Raw genomic sequence first — 17,225 nt, 5'->3', positions numbered from 1 at the left:
GGCGGGGGAGGGGTGGGGAATTGGGAAGCTAAGCAGGGAATTTGCTTTCCATTGTTCTCATTGTGCTGCTGACAATCTCTAAAAACTTGTTTGTATAACTTTTCCCATTAGTAGAATACTACAGATGTAAAGCAAAAGCAAAAATAAGACGCTTTAAGGAGTAAAACAGAATGCACACATCTTAAAGTTAAATTAGTGGGTTTGGTGTATTTGTACTAGCTCACAATTGAGGATTGAAAAAATTCCTAAAGGGATTTGAGGGAACAGGAAACGCGTTCACGCTTCGAAGCTGCTCAAGATCGTGCTTATGAAGGAACATTTCTAACGTTTTGAGCAAGTTTCGTTTTGCTTCCGTTAAAATTTAAAAATTAAAAAAAAAAAAAGACCACCGGGGTCAGGAAGCTATGTCTCCCGGGTGCACTGCAAGCCCCTCCCCCTCCCCCTGCTCCCCCCTCCCCCCGGCTCCCCCCCCCCACCTTCCCCTCCTCTCCGTCCCGGGGCTCCTGATCCCTGGCGCCCAGCCCGACCCCGCCCCGCGCGGCCCCGAGGCAACTTAGCCCGGCGGCCCGGCGGGGCACCAGGGACCGCGGTGGCCCGAGCGCAGCCAGAGGAGGAGGAGGGTGCCCTCCGTGCAGCGCAGCTCGCATCTGCGGCCGCGCGATCCACCTCCCTCGCCGATTCCCCCGCGTGCGTCCCTCTGTCCGCGGAGCCGGCGGGAGGCCCCGGGCTCTGGGCGCTGTATGGGAGGCCAAACCAGACCGATGGCGGCGGCGGCGGCGGCGGCCCTGTCGGGCCTGGCGGTGCGGCTGTCTCGCTCGGCCGCGGCCCGCGGCTCGTACGGCGCCTTCTGCAAAGGGCTCACGCGCACGCTGATCACCTTCTTCGACCTGGCCTGGCGGCTGCGCGTGAACTTCCCCTACTTCTACGTCGTGGCTTCAGTGATTCTCAACGTGCGCCTGCAGGTACATATTTAGAGCAACTAACTCTGTGGCATTGGGGGGTGCCCAGCAGGATGGCTGACCTCCACCCACCAGTTCAGCCGCCCTAGAGCAAAGTGACCAGCTCGCCTCGCGCACACAGACTTGCCGGCCTGTCTTGCCAATTGCCTCGTCTTTTCATATAAATGCGCCGCTAGAAGTCATTTGCAGAAAGCCTGCAGTGTAACCAAAAAAGCCTAAGATATAATGAAAAGTTGAATCTCAAGGAAATAGCTAATTCAAAGAACAGAACCTAAAAAATCTGAAAATCCTCAGAAATATTTGAGAAGTTCTTGCATCCATAAAACAAAAGACAGCACCGAAGGTAGGGAAATGACAATAAGCACAGGATGCCCTAAGGGGGAAAAAAGGAAGAGTTACCAACAACTTAAAAAAAGATAAACTGTACAAGAGTGGTCCAAATAGGAGGCAAGTCCTCCAAATTAGAAAAAGAAATGAATAGACTTCCAACTGAATGGAATCGATTCTAGGCAACAGAAATTTATCGCATGATCGGGAAGGCATACATTTCTTCATCCTAAAAGAAACAACAACGGCAAACAGAACCTACTGGGAAAAACAAACATTTCAAACTGTACAAGGAGAGCATGCTTCACATATGAAGCAACCTCAGACGTGGCCTGTTTTTCAACCGTTGCCTGGAGTGTGAGAAAGGGAATCTGAACACCGGCACGTGGATCCAGCCTCTGCAGTCACAGAAAATCCAATCATAGCGTTCAACTTTGCTATTCAGTGAACAGTGTTTAAATAATCATTACAATGGAAATATTAGTTATGCTTTTTCATTTTTAGAGTAAATCACTAGGCAAAGCAGGGGAGACTTAATTATAGTTATAGAACAGAGTGGGAATGTAAACCAACTTTGGCAAGTACAGGCAACAAGTTGGCAGGCAGAGAGGAGGAAGTGGAACAGTGGTGTTATTCTCCTAAACTAGGAAGTCCAGATACTGTCTCTAGTTGAAAGAATAAGACAGATTTAGGGGTTAGATTTTTAAAGTGAACAAGGTAACCAACAGAAGAATTAAAAATAGTGATATATGGAGGGGGGGAGGAAAACCAAGGGGACAGCAGGAAGTCAGCAGAAAATGCCTCATGTCATCAAGTTAAGAAATAGTAAGAAAAGCATATTATTAGGAAAAATGGAGTTAACCTCTAAACAGACATGTAAAAGCTTTTGCCTCTGGGTTGGGAAAGCAAAAGTTGAGAAGGGTGGGTGGGGATTTACTGCTTTTCATTATATGTCCTTTTGTACTGGTTGATTTTTCTAAATCCTTTATATGCATGTATTACTTTGATTAAAAGTTAAAACTTATTAAAAATGAATTTACTGCAATTAGAAGGAAATCCGGGGGAAGGGGGGTTGGGGAGTGGTACGTGAGTCCAGGTAGATTCTGCCCTCCTATCTTTCTGCAATAGTGGATGCATATCCTAAAATGTTCCTGAATGATCGCATGAAAGATGATTTCCTTGCTTTCCAAGCAAGCCATAAGACCATAAGGAAATGCCTCATGAAATGGCCAGTAATCTTCAGGTAGCCCAGAGCTTCCTTACTCTATGTAACTTTTCACGAGCTAACGTCTGCAATGTCATAGTTAACGTAAAAACAAAAAGTGTGATTTAATTTTTCAAAACTGAAAAATTTAAAAACTGAAAAATTGGACAAGTACCCCATGATGTTTAGACAAGGTTCTTACATTTTAATATTGATCATAATGGCAAGACAGGAAATAAGCTAAACATACAACGGGAGCTTGGCTAAATAGAAATAGTCCATCTATGTAATGGGATACTATGTAGCTATTAAAAATAAGGAACTATATTTTATCCATGTGTACTAGATGTTACGTCACTTCACCAATGACTCAAGTGATTGAGCCAGAGAGAAATATATATATATATTCTATAATATACATTTATATACTCCACCTAGTTATAGAGAAATAATAATACTTGCAAACACTATTGCACACTTACCATAAGCCATGCAAGGTCCTAAGCACTTTATATACATCATTGCATTTAATCCTCACAACAACTCGGAGATGAGTGACTGTCATTACCCCCAATGTTCAGGAGAGGAGACAAACATGGAAAAGGATAGTGGCAGAGTGATGAAATACTGCCAACAATATTATTCTTCCTTCTAATGTGAGACATTCATTGCTATGATTCGTTTTTTTCTTAGCTTTTTTTTTTTTTTTTTTGCGGTACGCGGTCCTCTCACTGTTGCGGCCTCTCCCGTTGCGGAGCACAGGCTCCGGATGCGCAGGCTCAGCGGCCATGGCTCACGGGCCCAGCCGCTCCGCGGTATGTGGGATCTTCCCGGACCGGGGCACGAACCCGTGTCCCCTGCATCAGCAGGCGGACTCTCAACCACTGCGCCACCAGGGAAGCCCTTTCTTTGCATTTTTAAATTGAAGTATAATTGACTCACAACGTTTTATTAGTTTCAGGTGTACAACATAGTGATTCAATATTTTTATACGTTACCAAAGGATCACCCCTGTTATGGTTAATTGTTAATTGTATTTTTATTATTTGAATTGTGAGGCCTCCTTTTTAAAACTTTAGTGTAAAAGTCACTATCCAAGTGGGTGGCATGGATGCTGGAACTTTGGGAACACAGGGCTAGGCACTCCATTCCTGCACCCTCGGGTTAGCACTCCCAAGTACAAGTACGTGTACCACTGCACACGAATGGAGGATCAGATGGAACTCATAGTCATTCAGGATTTGAATTCTACCCAAAGAAATTAGTTTCTTGGTTTTTGGTTTTTGGCTTTTTTTGCTGCACCTCGAGGCATGCGGGATCTTAGTTCCCCGACCAGGGAATGTACCCATGGCCCCTGCAGTGGAAGTGTGGAGTCTTAACCACTGAACTACCAGGGAAGTCCCTCTTTCTTTCTTTCTTTCTTTTTTAAAATTTATTTATTTATTTATTTTTTATTTTTGGCTGCCCTGGGTCTTCGTTGCTGTGCATGGGTTTTTCTCTAGTTGCGGCGAGCGGGGGCTACCCTTCGTTGCGGTGCGCGGGCTTCTCATTGCGCGGGCTTCTCTTGTTGAGGAGCACGGGCTCTAGGCACGCAGGCTTCAGTAGTTGTGGCACGTGGGCTCAGTAGTTGTGGCTCGTGGGCTTAGTTGCTCCGCGGCTTGTGGGATCTTCCCAGACCAGGGCTTGAACCCGTGTCCCCTGCATTGGCAGGCAGATTCTTAACCACTGCACCACCAGGGAAGCCCCCTCTTTCTTTTTTTAAATTGAAGTAGAGTTGATTTACAATGTTTCAGGTGTACAGCCAAGGGATTCAGTTATACATATACACATATAGGGAATTCCCTGGCTTTCTCTGTCTGTCTCTCTCTGTCTGACTTACCTCACTTAGTATGATAATTTCTAGGTCCATCCATGTTGCTGCAAATGACATTATTTCATTTTTTATGGCTGAGTAGTATTCCATTGTCTATATACACCACATCTTTATCTATTCATCTGTCAGTAGACACTTAGGTTGCTTCCATATCTTGGCTATTGTACATAGTGCTGCTATGAACATTGGGGTACATGTACTTTTTTGAATTATGGCTTTCTCTGGATATATGTGCAAGAGTGGGATTGAGGGATCATATGGTAACTCTACTTTTAGTTTTTTAAGGAACCTCCATACTGTTCTCCATAGTGGTTGTATCAATTTACATTCCCACCAACGGTGTAGGAGGGTTCCCTTTTCTCCACACCCTCTCCAGCACTTGTTACTTGTAGACATTTTTATGATGGCCATTCTGATTGGTGAAAAAAATTCCTTTTCTACCTTGACTCCATCATTTCCCTCTTCCTTTCCCCCAGGTCCTCTCCAGATAGGTCCAAACTTCCAACTTTACAGGCACAGATTCAGGTTCCAGGTCCTGAACTTTCCTCAGGCTGGACTACAGCTTTCTGTTGTGACCCTTGACCCCCTTCCTGCGACGCAGTTCCGTAACTGCCTTCAGACTGGTTCTGGTCACCTGAATGACTACTGGTGATGACTCCCTTCTCCAGCAATTCAGAGACTATCTCTAGAATCCTGAGCCCCAGTATAGGGGTGGGAGTGGTTAGAGACTGGGAAACATTCTGTCTTCCATGACTTACCACAAGTCCCCACCTTGGGTAGTTTTACTGCAAATCTAAGAGCTTCGCTTCAAATCCTTCCTGAAAAATGCTTGGGAAGCTAGAGGTCAAGTTCATAAGCTAAATTTTGTTGAACCAAAGAATCTGAGTGATTCTGGGCAAGGTAACCAAAGTCTTAAAAAGTGGAGGCTCTAGAACAAGCAAGGATACCCAATTTGGGGGGCCTTTGCTGGGTGCTGCTGTCCTTCCGTCACTTGGATTTCTACAGCAAGCACTCCTGTGGTCTGGAGAAGCGAATCTCTGATTTTCAGCAGTTCCCCAAAGGAGGGGATGTTAGGTAGACAGAAAAGTAATACAGACAGCATGTACAAACACCCTTCTTCCATTCATATGATTCCAAACGTGCTCCCTCCTGGCATAATTTAATTACTCCACGTACCACCAAGAACTACCCAGAGAGAAACAACACATACAAACACTTCCAGCTATCACAGTCGGAGATGAGGTCATGGGGCCTCTGATTATAGTTCAAGTTCTCCCCGTGATGTCTCTTCTTTCTCTAGCGCCACCATTATCCCAACTTAATATTGTTATTCTACAATTCCATGACCTAAATGGTGAATTCACCACGACCACCACTCTACCCTATTTACAATACTAAAGGAGAGGTGAGAGAGTTTTTTAAAAAGACAACCAGCCAGGCAGTACAGGTAGAAGGTAAGTCTTCGTGTTTGCACATAGCCATGAGGTGGTCCTGGTATTTATGACTTCTCTGTCAATTCCACGCTCCTTTTGCCTTACCTACTGGGGGGGCACAGTTTCGCTCCTGAGGAGTCTGAGCCTTGGTGGGCTTTGTAGGGTTGCAGTAGTCTGGCATGCAAGCCCTCAGGATTGTCATATAAGAAGGCACCTTAGGGGATCCGAGTCTCATTCGTATTCCTCCCTGTCACTCTACAGCATGAACACCACAACCACCTGCTTTGAGTGGTTCCAGGAGCTAAGAGTGACTTCACATTTCATGCAACCACTGTTTTGTCCCAGACTAGAAGTGTTTCTTCTAGGGAACGAAAACCTCTAAACCAGCAGAGATCAGAGTTGCAGGGACACAAAGTAAAACTGTTGCAGATGGGTCAGGTGTAATTACGAGAGGCACCACCTTTGTTTCTGCCCCTCTGTTCCCAAACTTGCAAATCTTGGCAATGGGAGAAACAGCACCATATACTGGTTGCTGGTTCGTAGTGGATATTACATCCTAGCAGGCTGCGCTGTGATTCTCCTATCAGGGCTTACCACAAGCTCCGTACAGCAAGCATACTGATTCACCCTAAACATTTTGGGCACCACTGGATCTTCTAGGTGATAAGAGCCAAGGGGCAAACCTACTAGCATGGTAGCCCACACCAGCTAGCTAGAGAGCCTGTTTTAGCTGTGGATCCATTAGTCTGGGTGTGGTAGGAATAACACCTACTTTTTCAAGTCTTGGATGGTGGCCAAAATCTCTGCACTTCCCATAAGGATAAGCTATCGCATTTTACTTCCTCTGTTGATAAGGAGGGTGATTTGCCTCTCCTTACCCTCATATCCCTTTCTCCAGGGGCCAGGTAGCCACTGTGGCAGTATACAGGAGACAGGTGCCTGTCTCTGCCTGGAAATTTCCGGCAGTCAGGACGCTCACTGTTCCAGCAGGATGAGCAGAGGCCATGATATGGTGGATGTGGAAGCAAAGGATGGGGGCGACCTCCCACTCGCTGCCTTCTCTCTGCATCCCTCAGAAGGTGCAGAAGATGACTTCAGTGGTTTCCTTGATGGCATGTGTTGGAGCACAGAGGTTAGAGGAAGCAACAGAAGGTCAGGGTAGCCCTGACAGCTGCCAGCCCAAAACACTCCATCTGGAGAGGAGATTAGGGACTTGGTTTGGTGGGTTCTAAACGGAGGTCCAAATGTCCCTGTCTGAGAGGGTCCTCGGCTATGTCAGGGGAGACGGGATGCCTTGAGGCTGGACATCAACCACAATAACAAAACGTACACACTCTAAGCAACGTGCAGATACTACCTGACACTAAGTGTACCTGGGAACTGGTAGAATAATCCCGGCGAAGGGGCATCAGGGTCTCCCTGAGCCTCCTGAGTAGCAGCCTCAGGGAAGAACCCCATTTTCCCCAACCTCCTTAAGCACTCCCTCCACTCTGCACTAGGTACTACTGCAGGGGTGTCCTGGGTCCCTTGGCACTAGCACTGCCTTAAAGGCAGTTTTCAATTAGTCTCTGAAAGGTTTGGGGCTGTCCTGCTTTCCCTTGCAAGTTGCCAAGGTCAACGGCTACGGGGGCTTTTGTAGCCAAAATTGGGGTCCGGCTGCTCACCGCTCAAAAGCCAATAAAGAGTCAAGGTTGGTGGGAAGGAAAGTTTGCTTTATTTTGGAGGCCGGCAACCGGGGTGGGGAGGGGAGACTCCTGTCCAAAGGGTGACTCCGCCCCCCTCACTGACAACCAGTGGGCAAGAGGTTTTGGCTCACGGGCCCAGCCGCTCCACGGCATGTGGGATCCTCCCGGACCAGGGCACGAACCCGTGTCCCCTGCATCGGCAGGCGGACCCTCAACCACTGCGCCACCAGGGAAGCCCGGGCAAGAGCTTTTATAGACGGAGGGAGGGGGCTACATACAGAAACAGCACAGTCAACTCTGACAGTCATCTGGAAATTGGTCATGCAGTGGTCTGATCAGTGTCATTTTGATTGTTTTAAGTACAGTTAATCTTCAGTTCCAGGGTCGGGTTTGTCCCCTTTTCCTTGAGGCCAATTCTCGGAATTGTGGCAGCTTACGTCATGGCTACAGCCTGGTCATCGTGTAGTTAACGTCTTCCACCTGGTGGGAGTTTCAGTCTCTACAAGACAGCTCACAGGAGACGGCTCAGAATATTATCTGTAGCCCTTAAAGAAGAGCTAAAGGTCCTTGACTTTGCTTAATGACTAAATTATTATTATTTGGTCTCTGTTTTCCTTTGTTCCTGCATTTTCTCATTTCTCTGATTAAACTTATTCTTTGGCTAAAGTTTTTCCACAGGTAAAAGGCAGGTGGCGGACGTGGTGAGGAAGAACCATGGGGTCCTGCTCCGTGTCACCTTGCAGGGAAGGCCAAAGGGAAGGTTCACAGTGTTACAACAGATTCACCTGACCATCCTCTATTCTAAGGACTCTGGGTGTGTGTAATTAATAATTCATGCCTGGGAACTGCACATGAGCTATTCCTCTATCTGTTAGGCTAGTATGGTGACTCAAATGCAAGGCACCTCTCTTGGCCAGACCCAAGAATCTTTTTGGTTTTACAGATCAACTAAGGCCTTGGTAGATTGTCTGTAGATTTAATTCCTGGGAACTACAAGGTTAATTATCCATAGCCAGAGATCTCTCCATGTGTATTAGTCCACTCAGGCTGCCATAACAAAATACCACAGACTGGGTGGCTTAACCTGCAGACATTTATTTTCTCACAGTGCTGGAGAATGGAAGTCCAAGGTCAAGATGCCAGCAGGGTTGGTTTCTGGTGAGATGTCTTCCTGGCTTGCAGATGGCCACCTTCTCTTTGTGCCCTCACATGGCCTTTCTTTTATGCATTTGTAGAGAGAGAGATCTAGTGTCTCTTCCTCTTCTTATAAGGACTCCCATCCTCAGAATAGGGACCCACCCTTATGACCTCATTTAACCTTAGTTACCTCCTTAAAGACCCTCTCTCCAAATATAGTCACATTGGGAGTTAGGGCTTCAACATATGAATTGGGGGGGGGCACAATTCAGTCCACAACAACCTTTCAGATGATCTCCAGATGTCTGTTACGGTAATAATATCCACTTGCTACTGATGTTAACTGCCACCACCTAGACTCACCTATACCTGGCTCCCTCCAACATGCTACAAATCAGAGAGTGCATTTCAATGGCACCTACTTCTCAGTGGCATCCTCTGTCTTGAGAGAATAGCCAGTAGAAGTGCTTTTGAAAGCTTTGATGCTTCCCTCACCCACTAATTTCTCGAGGTAAGGGTTACAGGACAGACACTTTAATTTCTTTGGAGGGGCAAAGTTAGAGAGTGAATGGGTAGATGCTCATAAGATCCAATAGGGTACTCTTGTGTTCAGAAGTTTTGAATTTCTTCCCCTACATTATGCCGGTGGGCTTCTAGCCACTCAATGCCATATGTCACAGGCTAGCATCTGGTCCAGGTTTGCATTAGACAACAGAGAAAACAGAGTCACAGCCTGCTGCCTGAACTCACCACTGTGAATAAAATTCATGAATGCCTACCACTCATTCTATTTAACTCTATTCCTTGACTGACACTGCATCTCACTTGCCATCCCTGGATAATATACCGTAAGTCAATTTAGAAGGATGACAACACCTTTGGATGGTAACTATTATCCTCTCCATGAGGTGGCCCCTCCCCCTCTACACACAAACACACAGGGCCCATGGAATAGAACAGACAGCAATTATTGAATCGTATCATGAAAATGACCATTTAATCCTTCTCAACGGATTAGAAATGACCCTATCTTTGCACTATAAGCATTTTGTCTTTTCAACTTCCGGAGGAAGGAGGGTTAACAAGCAGTTGACTTCAGTAGTCCTTTCCCCCCACAAAGGTTAGTGCAAGCTAATCAGGGTTCTATCATTCCCTTTGTCAGCGAATGAAAAAAAAAAAGGGAATATGATCCAATCAGGACCAGTGAAAGGTGAAAAGTGCACTCGGGTGCTTCTAAGAAGGGTTTCCTCTCTCCTAAGAAGTAAATGCACAGAGGGATGGTCCTTTGTTTTCCCTGTGGAAATTCTTAGATTTTGATGTGACCCCTGGGAACTGCTGTAGCCACCTTGCCAAGAGCCTGACAAGCCAAATCATGGAGGATGACAGATCCAAGGGAATCACAAAGAAGTGGAACTGGAGCTCTGTGTCTGGAGCCTGCTATACCTCTGGGCTTCTCCCTTGATGACACAATATGATTCAATAATTGCCGTCTGTTCTATTCCATGGACCTTTGTGCTTGTGTGTAGAGGGGGAGGGGCCACCTCATGGAGAGGATAAAAGGAAGCTCTTACTAAGTGTGTAACAGGTATTTGAAAGGCACACGTGCCGTTTCCTCTGGGTGTGTGTGTGTGTGTGTGTATCTGTGATGCTGTATCTTGCCCAATACAAATTATTAGAGTCACTGAAGTCGGGTATTAGCCGTCACCCAAATTGTCACTGATTTATTGAAGGAGTTTAATGCAAATAAATTAGATGGTGAAACTGAGGCTGAGGAAGGGGAGGTGATTTGCCTAAGGTCACTTTGGAAGTTAGTAGCAGATACAAGACTAGAACCCTAGTATTGGCCTGGGAGAGTCTGAAACTCTTCAGATATTCTAGGATGCTACTGAGGAACAATAGGGATAACAGAAAAGGTTCTCTAAATGATAGAATTTCAAGAGGCATCTCTCTAAAAGGCCCATCATCAGATATATTTTTTAAACTATTCCTTCTCAAAGAATATATCAACAGAGGGGTGGCTTGGGAAAACCAGTTGTCTCAGCCTGACATACACTTCTGCCCATCTCAGGATTCAGGATCTGGTACTGTGGGCAGAGTCGTTGGCTTCTTGGCCACAGTAGGCTCTATGGGAAAGGTACTGCTGCCCCCTCACCTCTCCCTTCCCAATCTAGACTTCACCTTCCCTCAGTTCTCCTCTTCTTAGGCCGGAGACCTGGCCTGTGAGAAATACACAAAAACAGCCCAGGAACTGCTTGGTCCAAGGCACTGGTTCATGACACTCACCTGACTGACTAACGGTTTCATTTCAAGGCTCAAATTCATTCAGTAATCCTTCAACTTCTCCGCCTGTGCAGGCACAGACTAAAACCAAGGCATAGACTGCCACCTAGGGGTTATTTATAGCGGAGGAAAAACGGTTCAAATATTTGCTCTGTGCTCACGCTTGAGCAAGTCATTTTCCCTACAGGGATGTTAATCTCCTTGCCTATAAAACGAGGGTGTTGTCCTAGATCAGTAGTTCCTAAATTCAACTCCACAAAAATTTGTATACCTTTAGTCATTCATAATTAGAGGCACTCACCAGAATTATCTATACGATCTTTGAAAAAATATATATGCCCGTGCTTCACCCCTAGATATTCTGGTTCAGTAGGTGTGGAGCAAGCAGAGTCAAGGCCTGGACATGTGCATAAAACAAAAACAATCCGGGCTTCCCTGGTGGCGCAGTGGTTGAGAGTCCACCTGCCGATGCAGGGGACACGGGTTCGTGACCCGGTCCGGGAAGATCCCACATGCCGCGGAGCGGCTGGGTGCGTGAGCCATGGCCGCTGGGCCTGCGCGTCCTGAGCCTGTGCTCCGCAATGGGAGAGGCCACAACAGTGAGAGGCCCGCGTACCGCAAAACAAAACAGAACAAAACAAAACAAAAAATCAATCCATCAGTGCTTCCAAAGACCCCGTGTAAGGAATCTGTGATGTAGACGTAAAAAGGTGCTCCTCCAACAATGGTAAACAGGTTTTCTCACTCTAGGGCTCTGAAAGCCTTTAATAGTCTAATGTACGTTGTGGATTTCCAAGAGACGTTAATATTATGCAACATCCTCCAAAGTGTCTGACCATAGAACCAACACCTTCTAACGGTCCAGGCACACCAGCATTTCCTAGATCAGTTAGGAAAACCCTAGATTAGGTGTCTTAGTCAGCTCATGTTGTAAAAACATAATACCATGGAGTGGATAGCTTAAGCTACAGTAATCGATTTCTCACAGGTCTGGAGGCTGGTAAGTCCAAGATCAAGGTGCCAGCAGATGACTGCCTTCTCCCTGTGTTCTCACATGGCCTTTCTTCTATGTGTGTGGGCAGGAAGAGGTCTCTCTCTCTTTTTTCCTCTTCTTACAAGGCCACCGATCCTATTGGATTAGGACTCCACCCTCATGACCTCACTCTTTTAAATGTAATTATCTCCAAAACTCCCTATCTTCAAATACAATCACGTTGGAGTTAGGGCTTCAACAGATTAATTTGGGGGGGGGGGGGGGGGTTACCCAAGTCAGGCTACAGAACTAGAAGATAGCCAAGGCCACTCTGAGTCTATATCCTAAGTATTACTGTGATGACCAACACTTTGGGGGGTGTTGTCCTTTTTATTAACACTGGAACCAAAACAAGAACCAATATTCTGAACCTGCTCGGAACGCTAATTCATATCGCATTGCCACTTCTAACCCAAATGGTGCCAAGCCATGCCTTATTTAACATCATGTCAACATAAATAATCAATAAACAATCTATAACAGGAATAGAAAGAGAAAAGAGTTTTATTTGAACCAAACCGAGGACTATAGCCTAGGGAACAGCTTATCACTAACTCTGAGAAGCTGCTCTGGAGAAGCATGGTTTTCATCACAGTTTTATATCTTTTCAGAACAAAGAACAACCATCAAACACAAACATGACAGGGGTACATTCCTTCAAGATTTCAAAAGGGACAGATTAGCACATACGCAGTGAGTCAGCATGACCTTGGTATCTGGGAAGGGAACCTTATCTTTAAAGGAGTACTAGCATGAACGAAGCAACTGACAAAGGATTAATCTCCAAAATTTACAAGCAGTTCATGCAGCTCAATATCAAAACAACAAATAACCCAATCCAAAAATGGGCAGAAGACCTAAATAGACATTTCTCCAAAGAAGATATACAGATTGCCAACAAACACATGAAAGAATGCTCAACATCACTAATCATTAGAGAAATGCAAATCAAAACTACGATGAGATATCATCTCACACCGGTCAGAATGGCCATCATCAAAAAAATCTACAAACAATAAATGCTGGAGAGGGTGTGGAGAAAAGGGAGCCCTCTTGCACTGCTGGTGGGAATGTGAATTGGTACAGCCACTATGGAGAACAGTATGGAGGTTCCTTAAAAAACTACAAATAGAACTACCATAGGACCCAGCAATCCCACTACTGGGCATATACCCTGAGAAAACCATAATTCAAAGAGTCATGTACCAAAATGTTCATTGCAGCTCTATTTACAATAGCCAGGAGATGGAAGCAACCTAAGTGTCCATCGACAGATGAATGGATAAAGGTGTGGCACATATATACAATGGAATATTACTCAGCCATAAAAAGAAACGAAATTGAGTTATTTGTAGTGAGGTGGATGGACCTAGAGTCTGTCATACAGAGTGAAATAAGTCAGAAAGAGAAAAACAAATACCGTATGCTAATGCATATATATGGAATCTAAAAAAAAAAAATGGTTATGAAGAACCTAGGGGCAAGACGGGAATAAAGACACAGACCTACTAGAGAATGGACTTGAGGATATGGGGAGGGGGAAGGGTAAGCTGTGACAAAGTGAGAGAGTGGCATGGACATATATATACTCCCAAACGTAAAATAGATAGCTAGTGGGAAGCAGCCGCATAGCACAGGGAGATCAGCTCGGTGCTTTGTGACCACCTGGAGGGGTGGGATAGGGAGGGTTTGAGGGAGGGAGACGCAAGAGGAAAGAGATATGGGGACATATGAATATGTATAACTGATTCACTTTGTTATAAAGCAGAAACTAACACACCATTGTAAAGCAATTATACTCCAATAAAGATGTTTAAAGAAAAAAAGGAGTACTAGCATGAGCATCAAAGGAGCGGGGTGGCATTTACCCCTATCTTCAAAGTGGACATACTTTACTTCTGGATAATGAATTCTTTTCTTAATGGCTAAAGCAAATGTACAATGCATGATAAACAGGTCATAAAGTAGGCTGTTCTAGTTAGCATAAAATTCAAGCCAAATCACATATGAGCCAGAATGGCTTCCCCATACCCCAATTGTGAAAATTTCTTCCATCAATCACAAAGTTTTATTGATTCCAGACAGTAGTCTAAAACTCTAATCCTGCATCTGAATTTTGCACAACATTCAAGTTATGGGCTAGATGTTTATTTTCTCTTCCACTCTCCTAGAGGTAGAAAGGAGATTCCCTTTATTTTCTATTCCTCTTAGGGTATGAAGAGAGAAGGCTGAGCTGAAATTCCAACCCCTTGCAAATCCACAGATGTTTCCTTTACACCCATTTTTGATTCGATGTTTACGCCAGTGGATTAGAAGGGATTCATACACCTTGAGTAAGTTCATACCTTACATACAGACTTTGTTTCTATATATTCGCTCATGTCTTTTTATGAGTTCATATTCTGTTTGTAAGGCTCTGCTCTCGGCATTGGTTCATACTTCCATATACAGACTGTGGTAGACTGACTGAAAAGAAGGCCACAGCAATTCCTCCTGTCCCTGGATGTGCACCCCTTTGGTTGTATGTTGAAGGTAGAGCTGAAGATTTGCTGATGGAGTTAATGTGGGACATGAAAGAAACAGAGGTGTCAAGGACGACACCAAGGTGTTTGGCCTAAGCAATAGGAAGAAAAGAACTGTCATTTACCAAGGGGAGGAAGACAGAGGGAGAGCAGATTTGGGAAGGAAAAAAATAGTCTTAATAAAACCTTCATGAATACTAAATCTATTTATTTAAAAAAGTAAACTTATAAAATCAGTGAAACTAAGATGTTCCAATATATAGGGTTTCCCTGGTGGCGCAGTGGTTGAGAGTTTGCCTGCCAATGCAGGGGACACGGGTTCGAGCCCTGGTCTGGGAAGATCCCACATGCCGCGGAGCAACTGGGCCCGTGAGCCACAACTACTGAGCCTGCGCGTCTGGAGCCTGTGCTCCGCAACAAGACAGGCCACTATAGTGAGAGACCTGCGCACCGCAATGAAGAGTGGCCCCCGCTTGCCACACCTAGAGAAAGCCCTCGCACAGAAATGAAAGACACAACACAGCAAAAATAAATTAATTAATTAATAAACTCCTACCCCAACATTAAAAAAAAGTTCCAATATATAAACAACATATAAAAGGCTTCAACTAAAATTCCAACTCCAAACCCATTAATTAATGAAATACTTTAATATGGAACAACAGGAGCCACATCCTCTTTGGGTCGAGCTATTGTGGGCATCCAGAGGGGTTGGCCTGCAGCATTATCTCATAAAACCACATGATTTATGAAAGAAATTGCAGTGTCATTGCCCTAAGTAAACAGTGAATTATGCACATATATGTGATTATGATGTTAGACAAAGTAACTTAATGATCAGAGTGGTAATTCGATTTTCTGGTATTAGTAATAGACTAAAAGCAAAATGCCTCAGGTAAAATCAGATAACCCCTCATTTTTATCTTTTCAACATGGATGCAGATGACCATATGTTTATCTTCTTTTGGTCTTTCAATATAGCGAATTAAGAGATTTCTTTTTTTATTATTATTGATTAATTTATTTATTTATTTTTGGCTGCGTTGGGTCTTCGTTGCTGTGCACGGGCTTTCTCTAGTTGCGACGGCTTCTCTTGTTGCAGAGCATGGGCTCTAGGTGCCTGGCCTTCAGTAGTTGTGGCACACGGGCTTCAGGAGTTGCGGCTCGCGGGCTCTAGAGCGCAGGCTCAGTAGTTGTGGTGCACAGGCTTAGTTGCTCCGCAGCATGTGGGATCTTCCCAGACCAGGGCTCGAACCCGTGTCCCCTGCATTGGCCGGCGGATTCTTAATCACTGGGCCACCAGGGAAGCCCTAAGAGATTTCTTAACATCCAACCTTCCTTACATTCCCTGGTCATGGTGCACTCTTAGAACATGCTGTTCTGGATTACACTGGCTAATATTGGGGCTTTCCCATTAATGTTGCTGGCAACACCTGCAGCCTAGGTGCCAATAATCTCTGGCTGAGAGATGCATGAATAAGCAGGAAAATGCTTCACAGAACCTCACTCAAGGCGCGTCCAGAGACTGAGGGTCAGCCAAGGAACTCGGAAGGGCAAGTGAGTGGCGGGCAGGGCAGGGCAGGGAGGGTGGGCCCCTGGCTGACTCCTCAGCTCCAGAGTACTTGGTCCTCCCCACCCCAAGCGCAGCGGGCCCCGCCCCCATCATATAAGACACAGTCCTGGGCTCCTCCCCTGTTCCCTGCCCCTCACCCACCGCCCGCCTTAGGAAACCTAGGCCCCGCCCCCCGCTTCTGACCCCTCCTCCACGAGGGGCCGTTAGCCCCGCCCCTTCCGCACACCCCCTTCCTCTGCTCCCTCCGGCCCTAGCTCGTCCCCCATGTTGCGCCTGCGCACTGGCAATCATCTGGCCTTGAGGGCGAAGCCTGTACAGGCGCCGGTACCACCCATGGCCCCGCCCACCCCTGCCCTGGGCTCGCCTCCACGGAACGCGCTTCAGGTGAGGCCTGGGAATGTAGAGATCAGAGTGGTAATGGGATTTCATGGTGTTTGGTAAAGTTTAAACGCAAATGCCTCAGGTAAAATCATACCCAGTGTCCTGAAATAGGGCCAATGGGAAATGGCTCACAGCCTTATGTGACACACATTCTGTAACATGAGAGGGTAATAAAAGGGATATAAAGTTCCAGCTGCAGTTGGAGAAAAGAGAAGTGATTTGAACTCTACACACTGATGAACCTCTCAGGCAGGAAATGAGACATTGCAGCTTGGGACCCTCTAGACTGGATGGCAAGAACAGAGTTGCTGACACCTCTATGAAATCCCAGGAAGAGAAACTACCCAACCACGCAGCATATCTACAGGCAGAACAGACTGCCCAATTTTAGTTAATTGCATGTCTAATTCCAGTTAGAACTGGAAACTGTATTGATATGTTTAAAGAACAATGCAAAACAAATTCTTCTACCCACTTAACTAATTTAATTCTGCTCTTACAAAGCCTTTATAAGACCGAGTGGTTTGTTATACAGCAGAAACTAACACACCATTGTAAAACAATTATACTCCAATAAAGACGTTAAAATAAAAAAGACCTAGCGGTGTGGTGTAATGAAAGATGCCTCAGACACAAGGGACCAAGATTCTAATGCAGGCTTCACCAGGAATTAATTGTGTGCTTGATGCTTCTAGTTTTGGTCCTACTGACTTCTGAACTGATCTTCTGTACAACCATGCTGGTCACTCTACCTCTGCCTTAACTTTGGGAGTATCGGAAGATTCCTCCACCATCCCCAAATATGCATTTATGGCCTT

At 45.5% G+C, this 17,225-nt stretch overlaps 1 protein-coding gene across 1 annotated transcript; it reads left to right on the top strand.

Moving 5' to 3' along the window:
- Window positions 1-539: 539 nt before the first annotated feature.
- On the top strand, window positions 540-2,545 carry SMIM10 (small integral membrane protein 10). Its single transcript, XM_027092447.1, has one exon. It carries the CDS (start codon window positions 741-743, stop codon window positions 972-974), a length of 234 nt encoding a protein of 77 aa, XP_026948248.1. The 5' UTR covers window positions 540-740; the 3' UTR covers window positions 975-2,545.
- Window positions 2,546-17,225: the final 14,680 nt, after the last annotated feature.

This window comes from Aethalodelphis obliquidens, unplaced genomic scaffold, assembly GCF_003676395.1.
Source record: "Aethalodelphis obliquidens isolate GAN/ISIS:26980383/991018 unplaced genomic scaffold, ASM367639v1 scaffold78, whole genome shotgun sequence".
In the NCBI taxonomy this organism is placed as follows: Eukaryota; Metazoa; Chordata; class Mammalia; order Artiodactyla; family Delphinidae; genus Aethalodelphis; species Aethalodelphis obliquidens.
The sequence above is the reverse complement of the archived record's forward strand: the minus strand, read 5'-3'. Positions and strand labels throughout refer to the sequence as shown.

Bases quoted from the DNA above. Each gene is read 5' to 3' on its own strand.
- SMIM10 (XM_027092447.1), top strand. From the start codon at position 741: ATGGGAGGCCAAACCAGACCGATGGCGGCGGCGGCGGCGGCGGCCCTG.